Source organism: Tiliqua scincoides, chromosome 3, assembly GCF_035046505.1.
Source record: "Tiliqua scincoides isolate rTilSci1 chromosome 3, rTilSci1.hap2, whole genome shotgun sequence".
NCBI classification, from domain to species: domain Eukaryota; kingdom Metazoa; phylum Chordata; class Lepidosauria; order Squamata; family Scincidae; genus Tiliqua; species Tiliqua scincoides.
In genome coordinates this window covers 138671773-138698599 of record NC_089823.1, presented here as the reverse complement: position 1 = coordinate 138698599, position 26827 = coordinate 138671773, and the positions used below count along the sequence as shown (strand labels likewise).

Genomic DNA, 26827 nt, shown 5'->3' with positions numbered 1-26827 from the left:
TTCCCCTTGTGTTGGCGCAGGCAGGCCGACACAAGCAGCTGAGGGGAAGCCAGCGCAGAGGCCGGCTTCTCAGAACGCCGGCCTGGCTTCCCCTCGAGGAGGCACAAATGTGTGCAAACGCTGGTAGGCAAACTACTGCAGAGGGAGCAATGCAAGTCTTGATAAAATAAAAATCAATTTAAGGTGTTGAAAACTATGAAGAAAAATTGATGAACCTTTTAGTTCAGCCTGAAAAAATGGCTGGCTGACAGAATGAATATGCAGCCTCTCCAAATTGAATAGGAATGCTGCCCACAATATTGTTCCTGTTGAACAATATCGAAAGGTTAGGATTGTGCCCTAAGTCAACCAAAGCTGAATTAGTACCTGAAGTGGGAATATGAAGTCCAGATTCTGCCACATTTTGTATTTTCATCCCGTCTCCCACCCAGGCTTCTTCAAAACTGCTTGGAAGAGGAGGATCTTGAATGGAAGAGGTTCCTCTTCTGCTGCTGTGATTTTCCACACCCAGCCTGTTCTGAAGAAGCATCAGGTGATGGAGGAGACAAGGAGGCGGTGATCCTTTTTCTGATGGGAACAGGATCATAGCAACCGTTATCAACTCCTCTAGTGCCACTACTTTGATTTTTGGCAGTGGTGCTTGAGGAGGAGATAAGCTGCCCCATTGAATCCTCTAGAATATGCGTTCTAGAATATGCCCCCCAATCTTCTGTGACATACAGGGCTCCTACCACAAATGCAAGAGGTTCCTCAGGAGACAGGTTAACAGGGAAACTGTTCTCTGAATGAGAATGCTTGAAAAGCACTGTTCCATTGCATTTGGCCACCCAGAATGGAACTAGATGCTTCTAATAATTCCCATTTCCTGGGAACTTTCTTTAAAGGTCTTGGATATTGTCTCCCAAAGTATTTATGAGGTATGTTTGGCTACTAAAGGTAGCTTTCCTGCAAGATCTGTGTTTGATTCAAAGCCCTGGTTCAGCATCTCACTTTGAGGCAACATTCCTGGAATTAATCAAAGCAGTCTGGGGAAAACCAGCCTTTAACTTATTTTCCCAGACTGTCCACAGGAACGTTGCATTCCAGGCAAACTACTGCAGAGGGAGCAATGCAAGTCTTGCTTGCCCCTAGACAAAATTAAAAACCAATTTAAGGTGTTGAAAACTATGAAGAAAAATTTATGAACCTGTTAGTTCAGCCTGAAAAAATGGCTGGCTGACAGAATGAATATGTAGCCTCTCCAAATTGAATAGGAATGCTGCCCACAATATTGTTCCTGTTGAACAATATGATGGTAATTAAGACTCTTCATAATACCCTGGAGGGCAAGCAAGCCTGTTTGGACTCAGTTGGAGGCAGAGTAAGAGAGTTCTGATGCAATATGTAATAGCACTAATGAATGGACACATGCAAGTGGTCAGCACCAGACCAAACAATGCAACAGAATGGAAGTACTATTCCGGTTATGACCAAGATACTTTATAATTATTTTATACCATCTCTCAGTGGATAGGTGATACTGCTGTCAACTCTTAACATGCTATGTTAGTGGACAGTCAGTGTGGCAGAATTGGAACAGTGTCAGATATGGAAAAATCTGTGTTCAAATTCCAGGTCATCCATACAGTTCATTGGGTGATCATAGACCAATCTTTCTCTGCCTGCACAACTTGCCAGCACTCCTAGGAGAACAAACGACCATATATACCACCTTGAGTTTCTTAGAGGAAGGGCAAAATAAAAATAATACATCAAGATTGAGTAAGGATTTGATTCTTGGTTTGAGAGAGGCCATAGCTCGATGATGGATGACGAAGAAGATCCCAAGTTCAATCCCTGATATTATTCAGGTAGGGCTGAGAAAGACCCCTGCTTGATGCTCTGAAGAACTCTTGTAAGTCAACAGTGACAAGCTAGATGGATCAATGGTCTCAGTAGTGGATTTTTTGTTCATAGGGTTCCTATCACTTGGCCCCACTGTTTATATTTTCCTCTCTCTACACTCATGTTCATGGGTACTGTCAACTGGGGAACAAGCCTACTATAGCCGATGAAGTGGACTCTAGTTCACAAAAACTTATGTGACAAGTTTGCTAGTTTTTAAGATACTTAAAGGCGCTTTCTTGTTTTTCCTGCAACAGCTAAACACATTCAATACTTTATCCATTGTACAAAGCTATGTTCAAAATTTTACATTCGTGGCATTTAAATTTGGTGAATTCAGGTAAGGCCTATGAAGCCCAACCATAGCATTTGGTGAACCACAGTATTTGGTTTGATTTATTGGCCTGACATGCTTGCAAACTCCTCCATCGAACTTAAATCGTGTTTGTTTCAATGATGCTACTCATGGAATAAGATCCTCTCTATCCTGCATCTTGATATCAGAATCTGACCCTCTTTAGGTTACCAGTCAGATCAAGGTTTTATTTATAAATTCAATTCAGATGGTTCTGAATTTACAAACAAAGCAGTTGAGATCCAAAGAATTTAAAAAATTAATTCTGGGCACTGAAGGGCTTGAGTTTCATAAATAGCAACAATTCATACCACCATTTTTGAAAAAAGAGGAGATTTTTAAAAGCAGTTTGTGACATGGCACAGGTATCTATTCTTTCAAGAAGAGGGAAGTCATATTTTCATTGGATATGCGCAAATCCTAAAGTGGCTCTTTGGGTCCTAGTGAGAACACACAGTTGAGACTAATCTTATGCCCCATGTGCCCATGAGAACTATGCATGCACATCCATACACAGTGTGCTAGGACAACAAAACTATGTAGGAATGGAGGGGAGCTGTTACTGAAAATACACTCCAGCCCCTTAAGATGAGGCTATTTATTATTAGCATCTCAAATTATGGGATGGATACATCCATCCCATTAACAACCCTCTTCCCACAAGAGATTCCAATATCGCTCTCAATTCTGACTAATACATAAGCAAACTACGCAAAAAAATATACAGTTACAGCCTTATAGTCATATATAGTCACAAAATTCACCTGCTTATTAATTCCACCTGTTACCTGTGTTTCAAAGATGCTGAAAATGCCTTGCATTCATTTGCATCTTGACACAAGTAATTTCATCTTTTTTGCGTTTCACAGCATCAGCCAGACCTGTTTCATCCATGATTTATTTAAACCATTTGAAACATTTTTTCCCCAGTTTACCCCCAGTTAAGTAACAAGGCATTAATTTTATCTGCGCTTACCAATATACCTAAGACTCCACATCCTACTGATCCTTCAATAATAATAATGATAATGATAATAATCATTACAAAAAAACCCACCCAGTATTCTACCATTGCCTGTTGCCTTGGTAATCCAAACGCCCAGGAACTCGCTGATTATCGGTGAATTGGAATTGCATTGTTCACACCGCAGTGCCTCTCTATGTTAATGTGAGATAATGGCAGCCAGAAGAATCCTTTTGTTCCCAGCTTTGCTGTTTATTCATAGTGCCTGGAGGTCAGCAATTGCTACAACAATCAGGGAAGGAGCTACTGAAACAGATTCCACTTCTGGCTTTTTTTTTTTAAACCTCAATGACACACACACACAGAGAGAGAGAGAGAGAGAGAAAGAGAGAGAGAGCGCGCTGAAGGAATAGTAAATCAGAGGAGGTATAGCAGAGAGCCTGAATGAAGGACTTGATGGACTTGTATTTCGTAAGACAACAAATCAAGCTAAAGTACATGCCCAAAGGTGGCAGAAACAGCTTCCTTTAAAATACACGATTTATCATGTTTGTCTTTATAAGTATACACACATATACATCCTGGGGGTGGCCTAGTGGTCTCTATGCAAGTGGGAGAGCAGAATATGAAATCTTTTAAATTAATAAAGCACCCACATAGCACCCACACTTGCTAGGCCATGCTGATGAATTTACTTTCAATGAATTATGACAGCTTACTAATGTGCAGCTATATAAATGTATATATGGGTAATACAGGTTTACTGAATGGCAATTTATTGGAACCAGTGCTTTCCCAGTGTTTATTCATTAGCCCATATCTACTTCTATTTATTTACATATTCATCAATGCATATTCTACCTACCTTCTAGGATGGTGTATGTGGGGACAATCTCATTTTACACTCACAACAATCCTGCAAGATAAGCTGCATTTGGAGAGTGTCTTTGGTGCCCCCTCCCCTCAAAAAAGTTATGCAGCTTGTGCAAAACTGCAAAACCTAGCAGCAGGGCTTTTTAAGACTTTGAAAAGCTTGGTGGATGTAGAATATTAATTTTACCCTCCTCCTTCCAATACCTGGTATCTTTTCAATACATCCTGTTTCAATGTAAGGTTTTTCTCCAGTGAAGATAAAAAAAGTTAGACATTCATATAGTATGCTGAGCTGATCATTTCAAACACTACTGGGCTACTTTCTATGTCTGAATATTGCAGGTAAGGCTATGCTGGGCCTCACAATGGACACTGTAACTGTTATCTCCCTCATGAAGAGAGGCACTCTGTAAAGTTCATCACAGGGGTGTCAAACTCCTTTCATACAGAGGGCCACAGTTATTCATGGCACCTGCTGAGGGTCAGAAGTGACCTCATTAAGCAGAAAGTGACAACATTAAGCAGATGATGGTCAGAAATAAGCACTTTATTCTCACTTAAAAACTCATTAGCTGCAAATGACAGAAGAGAAAATGTGCAAATTTTGTTCAGATTTTCAAGATAAGAAAGAGCCCAATTAACATGCTGGGAGAGCCCAATTATAAGGGGGGTCGGATAAATTGTTTCTGGGGCCGAATCCAGCCCATGGGTCTTATGTTTGACACACCTGGTTTATCACATCACACAGGGAAAATGCTTGCGAAAGCCCTTGATACTTGTGCCACTTTTAAGAAGCACCCACATAAACACCATAAAACGAGACAGTTTAACTATGAGAGTCACCCTCATGCTGAGGGGTGCAATAGTTCCAGAGAAATCTCCAAACACGAGAGCTGCACTTTTACAGCCTCCATTTCTTTTAGAATTGAAGGTGATTAAAGCAGCTTTGTGTTACAGGAAAATACAGGCATTCTTGTACAACCTTGAAAAGCTACCACATGAGCTGCTTTCCACACACTGTATGGATCTATGCAGAGCCCTCACTGATGGTGACCACTGCAATGCTTACAATACAGATTTCTTTGTAAAGCTGGGCCATGTTATCCTATCACCTGGAAAAGGCTCACCATGAGACACTGTGCTGAACATGTATGATACCAAAATGAGTGACATCTTTCCAAATGTTTAGGTAGCACTACAAATTCTCCTTATGCTTCCAGTTACAGTGATGAGGAAAACTTCTCAAAGCAGAGGCTCATTAGAACTACTTATGATCTACTACAGCAGTTTAGAGGCTCACATTATTTGCTATCCTTTCAATTGAGAATGACATTGTTCAAAAAGTTGATCTCCCAGCCTTGACAAAGCCAACACTTTAAAAGCCACATTCTGAGCAACAGCTAGACAATATAGAGGAACTATCACATATTGTAATTTACTTAAATTTATATCTATATTGTGCTCTTTAACAGAAAGTTTCAAAGTGGTTTACATAGAATAAACATGGTTAATGCACGGGGGGAACCTTACTCAGCCACCCTGGGTCCCTTTAGGGAGAAGGGCGGGATATAAATAAAGATTATTATTATTATTACTCAGCAGCATGGCTCACTGCTGTGTGTGCTATAAGCTAGGACAAAAAACAAGCAAAAAGCATTGCAAACTTTTTTTTTTGCAAGGAAACAAAGTAACCTTGTTTAGAGTACTTAGAAGAGCTATGAATTTCTTCCAATTAACTTTAAAATGTGTTTTTCCATTTCTACTTTGATGTCATGTGCTTTTGGTAAACATCAGCAGGGCATATGTTTGGTTCTGTTTAAGGCATCACTTCAGTTTGTCTGAACATAAACTTTAATTACAAGAGCATGCATATCCAGCAGCCACTTCACAAGGATTCCCCCTTGTTTTCCTGTTTCATTACCACTTTCTTCTGTTTCATCCCCTCTCAAGTGATCCTAGGCAACCAAGAATCATTATGACACCATAACGCTATGTAGCCAATCAGATTTAGGGTGCAATCCTAATCCCTTATGTTAGTGCTTTCCAGCGTTGGCAAAGCAGTGCCAATGAGACGTGCTGCAGGTAAGGCTATGCTGGGCCTTACAAGGGACATTGTAACTGTTATCTCCCTCATGAAGAGCTGCATTGCCCTTATGTCAGTGCTTTCCAGCCTTGGCTATGTGTTGATGTCACAAACCTGAGAGAAAGAGGACAATGCTTCCTGTACTGGACACAAGGGTGATACCATCCAAGGAGGCTGCCCATCACACTCATCGTAAGTAAAAGGAAGAGAGTATGGCCGTTCATTTGACTGCCCACCCTCCCCCTCATTCATGGGGGATGCATGCATGTACACACATGTGGAGGCAACATTCAGAGAGGAATTCTGGAAGTATAGGAGCACATGTAGTGTCTGCCAGGAATCTCTCTCTCTCTCATTCAAAAGTACAAAATGGTTCTAGATTTTCAAAACAGAAGGGAAAATTTTGTTCTTCTCCTATGAATGAAATTTTGCCAAAATATTTTAAACCCCACTATGATTAAAATTTTGCAGGGCTTCTAAGGTCCATATAAAACTATGTTGCAGGCTAAATTTAGCTCAGAAGTCACCAGTTGGCCACCTATGGGCTCCCAGAGCTGATGAAACTTGTTTACTTAACAAATGATGGCCCAGTAGATGTGTTGTGTTGCAGGGCACTGCTAATTTCCTTTTGTCAGTTGTAGAAAAGTATGGAAAGAGATGAGTGTAAAGTTTATTTTAACGTTAAAATTTGTGTGACTTTTATTTTATTTTTATTTCTTTTTATTTTACATCTTGTTTTACTTCGATGACTCATAAGCTGGAACATGAATTAATGCCAATAAAGCTCTCTCTCTCTCTCGCTCTCTCTCTCTCTCCAGGGTGAACAAAAAGTAGGTGGACAGTAGGTGGAATAGGGTTTGTGTTAGGGTTATACTATAATGATGGTGTTCATTATAACTATGTGTTATATTATATTGTATTTATTTACTGTCCACCTACTTTTGGTTCACCCTGTGTATATATGTATCTCTCTCTCTCTCTCTCTCTCTCTCTCTCTCTCTCTCTCTCTCTCTCACACACACACACACACACACACACACACACACACACACACACACACACACACAAATAAACATTTTTTAAAAGACTTGTTGAAGTTAGTCGGGACATAGTAGTCTTGTCACTTCAGATACACATAAGCAGGTCCAGAACTGAAAAGCAGCAACTCATTAAACCTAGTAAAATAGAAATGAAGACTCCACTCTATTGTGACATGTTGAATATTGCAAACTTTAGTAATTCCTTCTACTTCGGAATAGTTAAAAAAAATTGAATATTGCTAGAGAACCCAGCTGAAATTATATGAAAAGGAAGCATAGGATATGGATCTTTAGGGCTTTATGGATAGGGAGGGGTACTTAAAAATTGTTTTATTTTGTCACATATTTCATGATGAAAAAGGCAGAAACCCGTGATGTGTTTTTATTCCAAATTATCATTCTTATTAATTTTAAATGCTTCAAAAGTGTTCTAAATAGGTGATATAATGTTAGCAGATATAGCCACTATATTATTCCTAACTGGAAAAGTAATCTATTTTAATTTCTGGAAAATACCATAAACACCAAAATGAGGTGTTTTGTGTTATTAACAAAAAAGAACCTCTACTTATGGGCAAGTGGTATCATTTTATTAATGACGTAAATCATGACTGTAAAGAAATACCAATGGAAACCCATACAGTATTTTTGTTTTCCATTAATTATACTTTATGGTGAAATCTTTTAAATTGAAAATGAAAATAAATACAGCAAGAGGCCTGTGAACAAACCACAAATATAAACAGGATCTTTGGTAAGATTTTACATATTGTGGTCATATATGTCAGGTGAATTGAGCTTATAAATTGCGAAATTGTCTGATGACTGTGGTCACAACTGTTTTTTATGTTATGATTCTTCCTAGAATCATTAATGCAGATTACATTCTGGCTGTGAACCAACTGAATTCATGATGTTTAGGGTTCTTTGGTGCAAAAAAGGGGGGGCGGAGAGCAAAATTCCCTTGCTACTCTCAAACCTTGTAAAGGACACCCAAGTGTGATTTCAGAACAACTGCTTAGGTGTCAAATAAAGCTAATGAATAATAAAGTGCCATCTACCTAATTAAATTACTAGTTAATTTGATCTTCTGTTTAATTTTATCAAACCTCTGGAATCAAATCACTTGTATCTTTATTTTAAGCTTCATCTCTTTATTTTAATCAGTTTTGATTGTTCTAAGAAAACATTCTTCTATAGTCACAGCCTGTAAAGAAACTGCCATTTAATTAATACTGAGGGTGAAACTGGGATGATAGAAGATAAAAAAGAGCAAAAAACCCCAACTTGTGATAACATAAAATGCTGCAAAGAGCAGCCTTGTGTTTGCAGACATTGTTATTGACACTGCAAAGCATTACCATGTGCTATACAAGCTGCAACAAGCACCTTAATAAGTGTACAGAGCATGAAAGAGAAAAGAACCACTCCAAATGACTACAGAAGCTTTTAAACTGTTCCTCTTTCAATTAGGACTTAGTTTCTCATGAAAGTACCATCTACCTTGTTCAACTGACAATTATGAAAACCTGAACTTCATCAAAACAATACATTGTAACCATTTGCTACCAATTCATTCCACATTATTTCTCAAATATTATAAAACAAGACCATCCTTTCTTCAAATGCATTTTTTCAGAATCTCTTCTTTCATCACGACCCCCCTACTCCCCACAGAAACATGGAAAGCTGGTGAATGTAGGGCAGGGGTGCTCAATAGGTGGATCGCGATCTACCGGTAGATCGCGAGGCAAAATGAGTAGATCGCGGAGTGCCGACCCCCCCTTCAGGTGCCTCTGGGAGGAAACGCCGGGAGTAAGGCCCATTGTACTCAATGGGGCTTACTCCCAGGTAAGTGTGGCTAGGATTGCAGCCTCACAGCCTAATCCTAGGCATGTCTACGCAGTCCTGTTATACTCAGTGGGGCTCAAGGTACACCAACATACATTGAACACATAAATGTTATATGTTATGATGGCGCGAACATTGTAAAAAAAACTCTGGTAGATCTCCGGGCCTTGCTGGGTTTCAAAGTAGCTCTCGAGCCAAAAAAGTGTGAGCACCCCTGATGTAGGGGCTAAGAGCATGAACCTAAGAGCTGGGACCTCACTGCCTTAGCCACACATTTTCCAGAAGGTTTTAGTCTAGCTACCACACCTTAAGAATTAGATCTTCAGTCTGTCTGGCATACCTTTAAGGTTGCTGTTTGGACTACTTAGTTACATGTGAAGTTAAGTATGCTATACAGGTTGTGTCTCGTTAGCCACTGGAGTTCCATTCTGGAACCCCTAGTGGATTAAAAAACAAAAAAAAACAGTGGATACCAAATCAGTATAAAAATAGCTTTAATAGGTTTCTTGCTCCTCCATTTATTGCCCCAGAATGCATTGGTATAGATGCTATACCGCATTCAACCACTTGATATGGTGAATAATGAAATCTAGTGGAATGAAATTATAATTATTTAGCAGCACAAAGGTAGGAAATTGGATTTTGGTGCTTTTTTCCTTGCTACAAAGCATTTAAAGGTGGACTTTTAAATGCTATCATTTCACAACTAACACCACATAACACCATATATCACTACGATTGGTATCAGTGGTGAGTCAAAACAGTGGATACCAAGGTTCCACCTGTATATTTGAACCAAATGTAGTTCAAATGTGCTAAATAGAAGCGAAGTATAAACTCAGAAGCTTTCTTTCTCAACCTCTGGAATAATTTCACTTTGTCAAACAAATACGGAAACATACATGTCACAATTCAGTACACTTAATACGTCTGTGGGGGCTACAGCACATGCATCTCTATGTTTTCAGATCTGTTACCCCTTGTTCAACTTTCCTCACCAGCCACTGTTTATTCAGTTTAAACAGTGATTTGAGGGTTCTACCTATCTATAATCCCAAGGACTTAATAAGACTTCTTTGTAAATTCAATAATGAACTCCAAGGCTAGTAAAATTTTTGTCTTCTAAGCAGTTGTCTCCAATACTTAAAACTGTGACAAACAGAACTATCAAACACTTCAGGGGTAGTTTTCAGAATATTATGCATTTGTTTCTTTTGACAATTAGAGTAATGATAACTGATCTGCAACATATAATTTGAACCTTAACGAAGGGTATGCTGTTATAATACATCTTAGAAACCACATGTTCACTGTACTGTTTTTATCTGAAATTTTACTGTACTACTATTTCTGAACTTTACTATTTATAGTTAAACGTTGATCAAGGACCTAAGAATGCAATCTTACTGGCTGCATACACAGAGAAGAATATGCAAGGTTACCCCACGGAAACTAGAATATCTCATCTTCTCCCCTGTTGGATCACTGCTGCACCAGGCTAGCACTATGTGGCCAGGAGTATGGTGTTGTGCACTGTTTGTGCATATTCCACAGTGAGAGTTTCCACATCTAGTCCCTGGGAGCATCCAACAGCCTGAATCTTGCCAATATGCAGGCTCTTCCTGGACATCTAGTTCATCCCGAATTTCCATAATTTTCTGAATGTTGACAATGCCCAATCAATTTTGTGAATATCCAGAAATACAGATCTATTTCCCCACAGTTCAGACACACACCAGTGAATGCTGTCAGGACAACTGTGAAACTGTCAGCATGTGCTGATGTATCTCTGAGTTTTCAGACATTCATAGAACTTGCCTAAAATCTTCAACATTCACATGTGAATGTCGCCATGCACCAAATTTCAGAAAACATATTGATGTTTTCAGAGTACTAAATAGTATATAATTTTTAGAATTGAAGGATCTGTTTATTTAAAAGTCCTTTAGGAAAAGGTAATACTGGTGAGTTATTTAACACAATCATTGCTTACATTGACAGAATATAAGAGTCTCATTTCCCCTTGATTTAGTTCACATCCCAGTGTTCTTCTGCCATATATGCAGCCTCTTCAATATCTGTGGCATATTTATCATCATTTATGCTCATGTAACACCCTGCTCTATCCCTGTTTTCCTCCTCTGGCTATTTCTCCATGTCTTATTTGTCTTGGGACTGTATCACAAATTATAACAAAAAAGGGTTCCATGTCCCCACTCTGGTCACCCATGTCTTTCTTGAAACATCTTTTGGATGCGTGAAATCATGCAGTAGTTCAAGTTTAAAAAAACTTTATTGGCATATTTAAAATACAAACAGTGTAAAACAAAAGACTGGATGGAGGGATGCACGAATCAGACAGTTCACCTCCAGCCGGAACCAACCAGATCTAACTACATTGGCTCAACCATTTGTGACCATCATACAGATACGTCTCTTGTTTATCATATTTATATATTTAGCTACCCCCCAGAAAGCTCTTCATTTGCCCCACTGAGTATGCAGGCAATTTTATTCTGGTCACTCTGACCCAAGAAAGCGGCCAAGATTGGTGATAAGTAACTTATGTGAAGATCCTGATATATCGGACAGTGTAATAATATGTGAGGGAGTGTTTCAATATTTCTCTGCCTGAATGGACAAACCCTATCTGCAACTGGGATACCTCTATATCTGCGAAATAACTGCTCAGATGGAATGACGTTACATCTCGCAAGGGTAAACACCCTTCATGATGAAATCATGCAGTAAAGATGCCCCTTGAACTCTGCTATGTCATTGTTTATTTAGAAATTAAACCAGATAGGAAAGGGAATAAAAGAGGGGGGAAAATCCAGATATTGTTTGACTAGACAGCAGAAAAAGGTCACAACACTGATTTTTCGCTTACAACTGTTACAAAGGTAGATTACAGACAGTAACAAACTTCCACAGTGGGAGAAAAATGTTATCGTTCTGGTTAAGTGCCTTTTCTGACAATGTGCATTATATTATGGTGTTGCCAAGAGGATCCCTTCCTGCTTTAAGATGTGGCCACACTGCTTTATGCAAAGTATAGGATTAGGTACAGAGAGGGATTGTGGATGAATGGGGGAAACAGGTGGGTGCAAGGACCCTGAAAATACATTCTGGAAATGGAGATGTGGCGGGAGCCCTGCTGGAGAGAACGAGAACAAGCGATGTAAGAGAAAGGGAGACAGAGGTGTTAGTGGGTATAGTGATCAAACGACCAGCTGTTTTGCATAATGGATGCCAAGTGGGAGCCTACAATGCTATATAACAGGGGTGCTCAAACTTTCAACTTTAGGGATGCTGGACCTTTAACAAGTGTATAGAAGAGAGAATTTCAGCAGGTGCAACTTGCCATCCTACAGATGACAAGCTGCACCTGCTGAAATTCTCTCTCCTACACAATTTTAAAGGTCCAGGATCCCTAAAGTTGAAAGTTTGAGCACCCCTGCTATATAACTATTACCCTAATTCTGAATCTACCTCTGCTTCTGCTCCCATCCTGAGGGGCATTTCTTGCTTTTTGGTGGTGCTTGCCCTTCAGCAGCCAACAGCATAGGTTGTGTGAGGCCTTCTGGTACATCAAACTGCCCAGTCTCCAAACTGCCTGGGGCCCTCCTAGGGTCATTACCCCCTTTTTCCACACCACAAGTAGTCTGGTCTCTGCTCTCTCCCATAGCCAAAAGTGTGACTGGTGGGAAACGGAAAGAGCATGAAAAATGCAGGCCTGAACCCACTTTCTGAACCCCTTTCTATTACCATGCATGTCTGGCTAAATCTTAATACATCAATAAATGTCATACAGATAGGAATTATAGGAAGTAATTTATCTTGTAAGAGGAAGTCAGAATTGCTGAATTCACAGAGAGTGATTTAGATTTACATTTTTACACAACACCTGTCTCTGGTGCAAACACAACAGAATTATCGTCAAGTTACCAAAGACACCTGAATGTCTACAGATTTCTTCAATGGAGGAAATGCATTTATCCATCCTACTATCTCAGTAGCAAGCATTTCAACTACACCATCTTTCATGGAAATAAATGTTGTATGTTTTCTTGCAGGAGAAAATGTTTGCACATGACTCACCTATGTGAAAGGGAGGGTTTCATGGAGCTCATGGAGTTCATGGGTGGCTGCATGGGTAGTTTCCCAGGGGGGTCGTTTTGCCGGCTTTTCTGGTGGCGCAGCAGCAAGAGCCGTCCCAGCTCTTCACACCAGGATGAGAGCAGTGCTGGAAACAAAACAGAATAAAACATCATTGGAGGAGGAAACAAAATATAGCTACATAAAAACAGGAAAAACAAAAGGACGAAAGTTGCAAAGTTAAAAGCGGAGCAAATGCCCAAGAAACTGAATTAACTACACTGTGTAGCTTTGCTTAAAAATACAAATTAAGAGTCTAATAACATTATGTTCAGGCACATAGACCACCACTGCACATTCAGATTAGCACATGGAGGCCAGATGGCCAAAACCATCCACCTGTGAATTACTAGCTAGTCTCCCCTTATTATCAATTCAGAGCTAAAAGGTATGTGAAGCAAGTGATGGCTGTGACAACAGGACTTGCTGGGTTTCCACATGATGGGGGCGGGAGAATAGGAAAGGGCCATCTTTAAGGGTGTTCCTCCTGTGAAACTCTGTGAGCCACTTTGAATGCCCACTTGGAGATAAAGCAGGATATAAATCTGTAAACAAACTAGTTACTGACTACTCATTATACATACAGTGACTGTGTTTTAAGTCATTTCTGCTCAATGTTGCACACACGCAACAGGGACCAAATGTGTAAACCTGTGGGTCAGGCAAAAATGGGTTAAAATATGCAGTTTTTCAAAAATTTTGGATTGTTATAGCACTTGCGGAAGGAAACAAGAAAAAGTCACTGAAACTGTTATAAGGTTGTCACCTTTAAAGTAACCATAGAACAGGGCTATCCCGTACATGAGGTGGTCACCTCAGGTGTTGGATTAATGAGGGGGAAGGGTACTGCCATCACCCACCACCCATCTCTACTATCTGTTTATCCTCTTCCTTTCCCCATGCCCTCTGGATATGAAAAGGAAGAAAGGAGTGAAGCAGAAAAGAAAGTGAGGACTTCTGAGCTTTTGTCCAGTATTAAGAGACTGAGAAATGTCTTGTACATGAAAAGCTATCATACTTTGTGCTTTCACAGAGAAATATAGAGTGCACAGGCTTGTTTAATGTATCTTAGAGGTCAATCTTATTGAAACCCCCTGCCAATGCAGCTGCGCCAATGGAGCACACGCTGCATCTTATGGTGAGGGGGTAGTCATGGAGGTCTCCTCAAGATAAAGGAACTTTCATACTCTTATCCTGGGGAAAGCCTCTGCTTCTCCAATGGGTCTCCTAGTGCGTCAGCCATTTCGCTGGCACAAAACTGAGGTGAGCAACAGAGAGAGGAGGACCATAGGATGCACGCAAGCGCTGCTGGTGACTGCCCTCTTTTGCCTCTCACTCCCCCTGCCCCCACCAGCACAGGTAGAGGCCTCTTCTTTGGCCATTATGCTGGTGGCCTCATTGAGCTTGCTGACAGAATGTGTGACTCACATTGGGCTGTAAGTCATTTCAGGCTGAAGGCAAGAAGTTTTTTCTCATTGGGCCTGTTCAGACAATACTGTTTGAGCTGGGCCCCGTACACACAACTAGGGATGTTCACAAGCTCACCCCAGTCCTTCTCCTAGTCTGCCTTTCAAGTACTTCTGATGGCATGAATGTTTTTTTTTTTTTTTGCATCTGTCATACCAGAAAGACATGCCTGAACATGCTTATACAGGTCTCTAACTGCACGTGAGGCACTGGCATGCACTATATTGTCTGAACTGAACTGGCCCACTGTAAATGAGTGCCTGGAGAGTGGAGGAGCATGTCAGCACTGCTGCCTCCATTTGCAGCCCTCCTCACCTGGAAAAATTGCCCAAAGGGGTGCATTTTTTTTAAAGCAGCAAAAACACTCCCTTTCAGCTCAACCAATAGATTTCCTGATGGGTAAGGTTGAGAAAGGAGTCAGACTGAAAAGACTTAAACTTCCCAAAGTCATTTGCAAGCAGTCCCTTTTGCCTCAGATTCCACCCCTCCAGAGCTCTCTTTTGCCCCTAGCTGGAAGTTCAGGGGCCAGGCAGTATCATTCAGAGGGGCAGGTTTTGCCCAAACGACTATCGTTAAGACAGCAATTTTCAGCCAGTGTGCTCTGGCACACTGGTGCGCCACGAATGGTTTGCAGGTGTGCCACAGGAGTTTGGGACAGGGTTATTTATTAGCAGGGCCATTGAGAAATATGAGCCCCCCACAGCAGCACAGTGTGCCTTTTCAATTGTCAAAAAACTGATGTTGTGCCTTGACAATTTTAGCACCTTATCAGTGTGCCATGAGATGAAAAATGTTGAAAATTGCTGCGTTAAGATATAATACTTATATTTCTGAATGGCACTGTCAGGGAAGAGGTTCACTTTAGAACATGGCATTTTAAGTATTTCTGTAGTAAGGGAAGTGAATACTCCTAATATAAGGGAACTGATATAGTCATTCTAGATTTGCTAGCAATCTGCCTTAAAGACAATATTCCTGTTATGCTCTGGGCTAAGATGCTCTAAGCACAGAGTACTACCGTGAGCTGCTTTCTCTATTAGCCAAGAAATCTGTCAACAAGCATTTGATCAAATTGTGCTCACCTTTTATCCCTGGCATATCATTACGAATCTGCCAGCAACAAAGGGTAGTCACCCTCCCTCCCTCTCCTCTCTTTTATGTTGCCTGGAGATAAAAATCACTGCCTAACATTACACTGTGGCCACTTGAGTTCTGAGGAAAAAAGGGAGGGGTGAACAAAGTGTTCCGGCAAACTGTAAATGCAGCCGGTGTTGAAATAATAGTGGATGCAGAGCACCTCCACACAAACTGAATGCAATTACAATGGTGCTGGTGTCGAATAGAAACCATCCATCTTAAGTGCAGCTTTGATGCAAGGATTGAGCAGCTCCCCTCCTTCGAGAGCATATGATGCTCTTGACAAATAGATAAAAAGAGGAAGCAGTCTAATGAGTCTAGGACACAGATCTGCCAGTGAATGCTGGCAAGTTGCTCAGTGGGCGGGGGGGGGGGGAGAGAGGCGCAGGAAGGCAGGGAATGGCAAAAGCTGAACAATGTCTGTTGGGGAGTGTTTCAGTTTTTTTGGAGGGAAAATAAGGTAAGGGCCACTTTTACTGGTGGGATTGCAAAACATCCATGGAAGCAACTATCTTAATCTGTACATTTTCTAAATATGAAATGTGACACAGCATAGCATGGTCAACATTGATCAAGGTGAGAAAAAAAAAACCCTGCAAAGGTAGCCCTCCACACACTAGTCAATATAGAGTACAATCAATAGGACTGCACAAGCCTGTGAAAGAAATGGGAGTTGTGCCCACTGTTCAAGACCTGCCTGCTTCCAACTTGCTGCCCTTAATGGTGTCCATCATCTGTCACCTGCAGCAACCACCACTTATCTTACTCATGGTACTGTTTTTGTTTTTTCTGAAGTCATAAATTACTCTTTCATTTTCCTTGAGCATCCAGTGCAATGTACAAAGCATTAAATACACACAAAAAGATAATGTCAAAAATTTTAAAAACCCCAAATTTAATATCAGCAGCAGAAGCAGCTCTTCCAAATTCTGACTGAACAGGTTTCACCATTTTTCTGATACTCATTAAAGATGAGACAAGGTACACCTCTCTAGGGATGGCATACCAGAGTTAGGGTGTCATAATCACGGTGACACTATCTGAGTCTTTGTTGACTGGTCTATCTCAAACAGAGACAGACCAGCCAACAAAGACTTGGGTAGTGCACCGTGATTATGACAACCCACAACAGGAGCTAGATTTGATCACCAAGCCACAATTGTGGTTGCCTCCACAAAGCAGTCTCCTCACCCCATGCTTCCCTCTGCTCTGTTCTAGAGCAGGAAAGGAAGTGTGAGGTGTGGCTGCTGGGTCCCACTTGGCCATGCCATCCCCTCCTACGGTACCCCCCTCTCCTGCTCTGGCACAAAAAAGAAAAGCACAAGGTCCAGCTGCCTGGCCATCCTCAGCCAGGGCACCTGCACCAAGTGCAACTGGGACAACCCCATTTTGTAGTACGAGAGGAAAGTACTGGGCTTGGCTGCGTTTAGCAGAGATGTTCATGGTGCTTCCACTGAATGTGACCAAAGCTTGCTTACTAAACCTGCCGGAGGGCACCAACTCACTTGTCATGGCAATGGTGGCAATCACCACTGTGAAAGCCTCTACATGCAGGTATACCAGTTATAGAGAGTCAAGGAGGCATCTCACCACCACCTATATTTCAGAACACATGTGAGTATTTCATAGGAGCACTCGTATTTCTCACCTACTAACTGATTCTGCCGTCTACTTTTATTTGTACTTGTAAAAGCAAGTCCTATTGTCTTCCATTGCCACCAAAGAATGGCAGGGACAAAACTTTAGTGTTTCCAGGCCATTAGCTGGCTGAAGTACTGCAAAGCTTGCCTTAACTGTACCAGTTTGCACATGTCACAAGAAAACTGAATATAGGGCATGGATAGACTCATCTGGTACAGCTGGATTTCTAGAAATATGACCATTCCATGCCCATTCAAGTAAGACACAACAAACTGAACATTAATTTACAGATTATGCTATTCATCATCAGCATGCTTAGCTGCCGTTTTTTAGGCCTCGGCTGTATTTAGGCACATCTCAACTCATTGAAACTCAAAGCACGAGAAACTCAGAATCACACTATAATGAACAGATAAAGCAGCAAGCACAAAGGACAGCCACAGATGGTGCCAACAGTCAGTCTCTCCTTCTTACACAGAGCAGCCAAGCAGCTGCGCTTTTTTCCCCTCCCTCCCCCAACAATCCTTGTAAAACAGGAGCACAGACTTTACAGATGGACCCTTTCAGCACCACTATCTGCTGCAGTTTAATGAATGGATTTCAGCCATATTTCTACGCTGCACTGCTTTTGCCATCTGAGAATGAAACGTTAAGAACATAACCATTTCCATAACCCAAATGAAGGAAGTTGCATTTTAAACTGAAGCAGTAAAAGACGCTTTCTCTCCTCCATGTTTCAGTCAAAGGCTTCCCTGTACATCACAACATCTAAGTTGAAGGGTTGACAGCTTTAAAGTATTCACATGAAGAATAACTTACAAGGTTGGCTGACCAATAACTTATAAGATATGACCAATTTTTCTTCACTTGACAAAACTCATGATGTGCTGAAACTTGGAACGCTAACTGGTTCTGGACATATGTTCAAGTTTCATGAAAGGCCACCATTTTAAATTTTGCTTCAGGAAGAAGTGAAAGGTTTGTGAACGAATCACAATACAACCAACCATATTGTAGCCTGAGGTCTGTTTGTTAAAAGGATGAAAACCTCAGTTAAGAGGGGAGAGATTTCATTTCCTAATTTGTTTTGTGCCTAAACAGATATAATCCTCAAATCACATGGGAAGGAACCCAGCATTTCGTCTAGACTAGATACACAGACAGGAGAATCAGATGGCACAGATTTTACTGGACTATTCAACTTCTGTGCCATTCAGAATGAAAAGGTATGGAAGATAAATTGCATTTAAATAAATTCCCTGCAAGTAGAAAACTAGCAATTCAGAGAGAAGGCTAGGCTATGACCCTTCTCACTTATGGATTAGTTTACTACATGCAAACACTTTTTAATATAAGGGGAAACATTTCAACTTGTAATTCCCCTGGCTTAAAGACCATACCATAATTAGTAAAAGCTGCTCACCAAATTGCTTTGGATAAGCATTCTTCCAGCTTCACCCTCTCTCCCATATACTAGATATAATACTGGCCTATCTTGTAAGGATTCCTGAGGTAATGCATACAGGATGTTTTCAGTGCTTAGTGTTTATAATTTGCTATATAAACACAAATTGATATAACTGTATAAAAGACATCAAGCTAATAAAAGCCCCACAGTACCAGCTTTTATAAGGAACAGCCAATAAAGATTCCAAACTAACATGGGAACCTTGATAGGTCAGCAGACACAAATCTGGTGAGAGGTTTTGCATCCTCTTGTCCTTGGGAACACTCCCACTTGTGTCTAAGAAGAGATGATGTCTGAATTATAATACTTGCATCTATTTTTCACAGAGGGGAAAAAAGACAAGCGTAAGGCAAATTTCCAGCAAATGCTTCACAGCTTGTATGCCTCCTCTGTGAGACAGGTGTTTGTATTATACTTCCAATACACTAAGTTTTTTTTTTTTTAGTGTTATACTTACTGAAGAATTTAGTTGCTGAAATTCTTTTTTAAAAAGAATTTTACATGTTAATATTCAAAATAAACACATTTACATAATCACCAAGCACCTCAGCAGAGGTGTCTTTTTGAGATATTCAAGGGAACATATGTTAACCTACAATTTAACTTATACAATACTTTGCCATTTTAAATTTCCAATCACAGTAACCCACCTGAACCAGAACAGTGTGAAGAAGAAAAAAATCATGCCTTTAAATCACAGTCCCACAAATGAAAATTTGCCCTCACCGATTAAAATTCACCCCTATTAACCAACTAAATTACCAATTACCAATTAACCAACTAAAGATGGACTTGATTAATCTACTGACTCAGGTTGGCAAGTCTTATTTTTACAGATGTTTGCAACAACAGGGTGGCTCCCCCAGAAAGTATGCTTAGCTTTGAAAATACTAGGTATTTGCAACTGTTTTCATGCTAGTTTAGGTTTTTAAAAGAAAGCAATGGGCATTTCACAGAATCTAATTGGGAGAATCCATAATGAACTGAGACCACAATACCTCTTTGCAGGTGGGGGCACGACCTCAGATGAAAGGCAAAGGGGTTCGGTGATCAATGCTAACCATTAGGTTTGCTAATGCACACCTAGGCAATGCAACACATGCCACTGTCGATTCTGCAACCATCAGACACAGCCCGCCGAGTTGCAAAATGCTGTGGGTAAGCAGCTACAAGAGACTAAATGAAGAAACGGACTCCCCGGAAAGCGAAATACAGAGGCTCATGGTGCTAATCTATTTAACCATTATGATACCCTTGTATTAGTTACAGTTTATCACCTCAGTAAATCACCTCCTCTTGTTAAGAAACGTGCTTCAAGGTGTAGGAAACTGTTATTTATACGCAGACACTATATTTACAGTTACAAAGGCAGGTGAGGAAGGGGCAGGACAACAGCTCAGTCATTTCAATGCTGTCTGATTCCCAGGAGACAGCAGGAAAAGCACAATAGGATTACGACTTCTTGCTGCAGTTAAGCTGCAGCAAGAGTTCAACAGGCAACACAGCACTATAGTATTTGCTTCTTGACTGCTTCAGGAAATCTTTTTTAAAAAGATACAAGGGTTTGGTTGTGATAAATGCACCTCCCATGGAACCCCAAGTCACTGTAAGATTTTCATTCACAACAAGAAATGTCATCCAGTGCTAATTCTTGCAGGGCTATACGCAAAATAAACTAATAAATTATTTTTAAGTATTAAAACTGACACACATCACAGATATGCACGGTGTAGTTTATTAAGGGAAAGATGTTGTCAAAACTGTTCAGTGTGGCTTGTTGCAACCCTGTGGAAGCTCAAATCTTGTTTATAAAAAAATTCCAAGAGAAAACAGTGTGGTTTGGTAAAAAGGGCACTGCCTCGGACATGGAATAATCTTAACATTTTAAATGTAATAATAGAAACCAAATCAAGGGAGAGCACGTATAACTGCATGTCTACTCAGGAGGAAGTCCTATGGAGTTTAATGGGACTTATAGGTTAAGTATGCACATGATTGCAGCTGCAATCAGACACATATATTTCAAACTACACAATCATACCCTTTCAAACAGACTGACTGCTTTGTGTCAATTCACATACAGCACTGCTTTTATGTATTTTTCCACCATACAGTGCTATCTGAAACAATCCCACAAAAAGATCAACGTGAAGAATTGCATTGTGGAAAGACACAAGAAATGGATTCCTGGGCTAAGACACAAATGGTAGGCTATTCAATAGCCCATCCTGCCATTCTGTAATGTCCTGAAACCTAGTGCGTGTCAGACCCTTTCACAAAACAAATGTTCTCTTCACATTGACAGTATGTTGTACTAAAAAAAAATAGCATAAGGGACACAAATAAGTGTTTTCAAAGATCTGTACACTGATGCAAAGGATGTGTACACATGTCAGGATGCTGCAATTCTTGCCATGCAAACAGCCCTGACTTCTATATCTCATGATAAGATGATCACCTTTCACATTACTACAAGAGAAGGCTATTTTGCACAACACTGCAGTACAATCCTCCCAAAGCTGTAGTGGTCTGAGGAAATTTATTTCAACCAAGTATATTAGTCTTTGCGCTTATTTCTCTTCCTAGTCTCCTTGTGTTTGACAAAGCTGTCAATTTGTCATACAAAAATGAGTTAAGAAAGAAGATCCAATCATGGCTCTCCAATGACCCATCTAGGTGGACCTTTAGGTTGTGGAATGTTTGGCTGGCCTTCTTCCTCTTTAGTCCCTCACCCAAGAGGTCAGAAGTAGAATAGCTTCCTTTGGATCCTAGTTCCCTCCCCTACTACCACTACTATTGCTGAATTTGCCTCTCAGCCTGTTAGCTACTTAATGGCTATTTTCAGACAGAATTTGAAGTCCAAAATTAGATTGTAAAACATATATTTAGCCCCATAAATAAAGCACTGTTAGATTTATTTTCAAGAGATACCAAACAGCCAGAACCCCTGCCGTGCTTGAAGAAAGTGAACGACAGGTGCTCAGAACCTTTAAACCTCAGACCAATTTTCCTTAAGTGTCAATATGGATTTAAGAGCTCAACAGCAGACACTCGGATTTGGAAATTTGCTCTCTGTCTTCAGTGGATTACTCATATTTATTGTAGCCATAAAAACAGACTGGGTGACATAAGGGAGAAGGAGGAAAAAACCATGGCTTTTATATGCATAGTCTGGGAAGTAGTCAATAAACACACTGTATATTTCAATCATTTTAAAAACATCCTTTGGTTTTCGATTATGGAAGTACAGCAGGGCCAAAATAACATCTTTAATTCAGGGGCAAAACAGCCCAAGATGGGGGAGGTAATATCATTGACAGTCTTATTTTCTGAGAAAGTCAAGCCTCCAACTTCTGACATCAGCAAACCTCTCTTCAGGCTTGGCAAACAAAACTAAAAATAGTAATCTTTCCTTTTATTTGATTTGATAAATCTTTCCAATTTATTTGATTGTTTTTGTTTGAAAAAATTATATCCTGCCTTTCCCATGCTGAAGTAAATGCCCAGGGCGGCTTACAGAGTTTCATAATAAATGTATAATGTATCACAACAATAAGGGAGGAAAAGAAAGGAAAACACACACACACACACTCACCATAACAAACCATTAAAACATTAGTTTTAACAGTTAAACACTAAAACATAACATTAAAAAAAAAAGAAAAAAACCCAACACACATCATCAACCCACTGCGGAGAAACAAATTAGTTCAGTGAAGCAGTCAAGGCACAGCACTATTCCGGAGGCACAGATAGCAAACAGCCACCTATCACCCAAACGTCAGACGAAACAGGTATGTTTTGATCCCTCACCCAAAAGCCATGAGGGAAGGAGTAGTTCCCAATTTCCCTGGAAGGGAATTCCAAAGTTGTGGCACCACTACAGAGAAGGCTTGTCCCCAAGCCACCCCCCCCTCTAACTTGGGATAGAGGAGGCACTTCCTTTTCCACTCGTGTCCTGTACCACCAAGCCTTCTCTAAGTCCAGGATCAGACAATTCACTCATTATATCTAGTTTTTAAAAAGAGGGAAGTAGTATTAGCCTCAGATTTCTCATTCAGTTCAGAGATGCCATTCTATGCCACACTGGTGATGGTCTCATTGATCAGGATCCTCAGCTGGCCTCTCTCTTTCAGATGTGGGAGATGCCAGAGCTGGAAAGGAAGGTTCTTCTCCACCTCAGTGTTTACAGTAATATGTGTTCCTCCTTTTCATCTATCTACAGCTGTAGGTTGCCAGTTCAAACACTGGTACACAGAGGAATAAATCTGATTAAACCACCTGAGTTTCAAAATAACTGTATGCAGCAACACCACCACCACTGAATAAGATGATCATATTAATGCTAAAAGGTAAAACTACAAGTTTCTATTTTAAACAGCTTGAAGGATCTTGATGCTGGTAAAAGCAATGTTTGAGCAGTCATTCAGAAACCCAAATAAATGTTACAATCTTGGCTGCGGAAGTATTGCAGGTTAAGCTGGAGACCGCTGATACTGCATACGTTGCAGAGAAGCATATTTATCCCTGACGTCTTCTCTTAGAAGCTGCTGACTAGAGCATTAACTGGGTATCGTGTAAAATCTCATCATGCACTGCTTCACACACAGCCAGTACAGAAAGGAAGATAAGAATCGATTCCTTGGGTAGCTCTGTTAACCCTCTCTCCCCTCTAATTGACATGGCATCTCAATCATTGGAAATAAGAAATATACAAATGTAGAGAGAGGAAGGATAGTGAATCTAGTGAAGAGAGGAAAAAAAAATGCACAAATGAAGCCACATTGGTAGTTTGGCTATCTTGTATTTAACTGAAAGATTCCCTCTCTCTGTCCCCCTCTGTTCTGAAGCAAGAATCAGCAAAACATGGACATTATTACAAGCTCGAAGAGCTAAGGAACAACATGGACATTATTACAAGCTCGAAGAGCTAAGGAACAATGAACTAAGACCAAACTGTCTAAGGAAGGTGCCTTTCAACCCAATAATGCACGAATACAGATTCATAATCTGTCATGCTCCATTATTAGGAAAAAATGTATGAAGGAAAAACAAAGGCTTTGTACCCTCGTTACTGCCATAATAATAATAATAATAATAATAATAATAATAATAATAATAATAATAATAATAATAATACATTCCCCTGGGGGCTGGGGATAAGAATAGGCCCTCAGTTTGGCTGTACTTGTCGTAAGAGGCGACTAAACAGCCACCGGGTAGATGGGACTCGTCAGCCTGGGAAGGCAGCTCATCTGAGAGAAGGAAAACTCTGATCCCAAACCTCCACTGCCTTGTGACTACATCCAGTTATGGAAAAGGCTTCAGGAGTCCACCTCAAGGCAAAATCCGGAGCCGGAGTCCCTGAGGCAGTTCATGGCTGAACACAGTCACGTTCTGGTAACTCCTGCGACGCCGCTGGAACCAACCATATTGGCTTCTGCCTTTCCATTGGACCATTTCAGCGACGTGGAGAGGGGGGATTTGCTGCATGGGTAACAGCCTATCCTCCATACCTATTTTACCCAGGCTTTGCGCACTGGAGAGGACACTCTGTTCCAGATCCACCATTCAGAGCGTGACACCATAGTCTTCCGAGACTGAAGGATGCCAACAAGAATAATAATACAGGTATTTCTATACCGCCTTTCTTGGTCGTCAGATTTCTCCTCGGACTTTATTCAAGGTGGTTTACATAGGCAGGCTAATTAAATCCCCGTAGGAATTTTTACAATTAGAAAGAAGGTTCTATCTTTCAAGAAACCACAACATTCAGATGTTTCTTTCTGATCTGGTCGCAACATTCTGGCCTCCATCCTCCCACGCTCAGAGCAGATGGAATAACTAGGCTCAGCTTGTCAGCTGCTTCAAGGTCGCACGGTGCCGGTGGCCTCGAACTGGTGACCTTCAGATGTTATCTTCAGGCAAACAGAGGCTCTACCCTCCAGTCCAGACCTCCTGCCCATAGCACACCTCATCTATTTTGACACCTTTGGTCAAACTGTTGGTCACTGTCCCTTCCCCAGGGCTGAGCAGAGGTACTTGGCTCACTTAAAACCTACAACACAGTTCAAATATGGGGGAGTCTTGTCACCAGGGGTCCACAAATGTTGGCTAGGCTTACTAGTGAGCCTTCAGCTCTGTGCGTTTCTTACTTATGACCTGCCTGGGCTCTGTCCACTAGAAACTGGGTTGCCCAGTAGATTGGTAGAAATCTGGTAGAAATCCCTAAATTTTGCTACTGTCTGGTTTCAAGGGTGACCCATTCAATTCTAGGGCATTTCCAAAATGTCATCCTTGTGACTGGGTTTCCTAGCAGCAGAATAGCACCTATTCCCTATTAACCCCAGTAGGACCATTAAAGGAAGAAGAGGGCTAGGGAGACAGGACCATTGTCAACAGCTATGTGCTGTGCCCCCACCTTGTCTCGCCAAACTACCTTTCTTCCATCACAGCTTCCTATATGGCTTCTTATCCAAATAGTGCCTGAATATGACATAAGTATTTGTACTGCTGAATTACTGCTTTCACTGACTAATTACATTTAATTAATTGTTTATTTTGTTTTAAACTGCTGTAAAAGTTTTTGCACAGCTGGAGTGCCAACTGGGCAGAAAGGCAAGATACAAAGTGAATAAATAAATCATGAACAAATATTTGAAGCTGTCACATCATTAGTCCATCTAGTCCTATATTATCTATTCTGTTACGAAGCATCGCTCCAAGATCCAAGGTCAAGGTCTTTCCTGTTTTCACTACACAAAATCCCCTCTAAACTGGAGATGCCAAAGACTGAAACCAGGATCTTATGCATACAGCCGTCAATATGCTCTACAAGCCATCAATAGTTGTCCCCAAAACATCAACATACCCCAAATGATAAAAGCCAAGCAACAGAGATGCACATTACTCATTTTAAGAAAGAAAAGATGGTAATTGGTGCCATACTTGTAGGCAGCGTTGTGTGGTAGCTGGTACTAGTAATTTGGAACTCAGCAACAGTTAATGTGGTACACACAGTGCCCAAATTAGCCGGGCTGAATATTTAAAAACAGACAGGCTGTTGGCAGCAAGCACTGCATGCATGCCAAAGTTTCGGAGCACACCTAATTGGGAGGCAGAGCAGATGCAACTAAGCCAAGTACTGTACAAGATCTTAGATAATTATTATACCTAAGAGTCAACAAATGTAAGAAGGAGGATGGGTGTGTGTGTGCATGCGAGAAAGAATAGTACGGTAGACAAAAATCTGCAAAAGATGACTAGCAAGAACAGCGAGTGCAAGCCTGCTTTGTGTTTTGTCACAATGCAAGAAATATAGTGCTTCTTGGGTTCCACTTGAAGGGCTATTCCCATACCAATCAGACATGATGAAAAATAGAGGACGAAGGTGGGGCACAGGCAAAACACATCATTACTTCAACAGATTAAGGATTTCATCAACGGATTCTAAATCCAGAGTTGTTTGGAAACCAAAAGTGCCCTGTAAGCATTCCAAACTAGGAGTAACTGCTGGTACACCTTGCTGACAGATTCCCTTCAAAGAAAACAAGTAAAATAAAGAGATTCTAGGTTCAAATAAATGTAAGCTCTCCCAGTACACGCTTTACCTTCTCAAGGCTGGTTTGCACTCAATCTTCCACTGGGTAGAATCCCAGGGATGAAGTAATCAAGCAGGCGCAAAAAGAGAATACTAAGAGTGGAACTACTATATGTTTGGAAGAAAAGCCGGATTCCTAGCTCCCCATTTGCTGTTAAATATATGGTTCCTAGGAGGCAAGAGGTGGCACGTTTGCTCTGCAACCCTCTCCAGCCATTTTTTCCCACTTGCCCATGTTCCCAGATGTGCTTTACCCAGCAATTAGGAAACACAGCCAGGGGAGGGGGGACAGAAGAAAAAGCAGTG

General features: G+C 40.8%; 1 protein-coding gene across 6 annotated transcripts in view; it reads right to left on the bottom strand.

Annotated features, from left to right (window-relative positions):
• The window catches only part of ZMIZ1 (zinc finger MIZ-type containing 1), a 427264-nt gene that overhangs the window by 62835 nt on the left and 337602 nt on the right, over positions 1–26827 (bottom strand). For all 6 annotated transcript variants that reach the window (XM_066619836.1, XM_066619835.1, XM_066619841.1 and 3 more), the window contains exon 8: positions 13152–13296. In XM_066619836.1, the coding sequence (XP_066475933.1) occupies positions 13152–13296 (145 nt within the window). The remainder of the gene's footprint in view (positions 1–13151; positions 13297–26827) is intronic.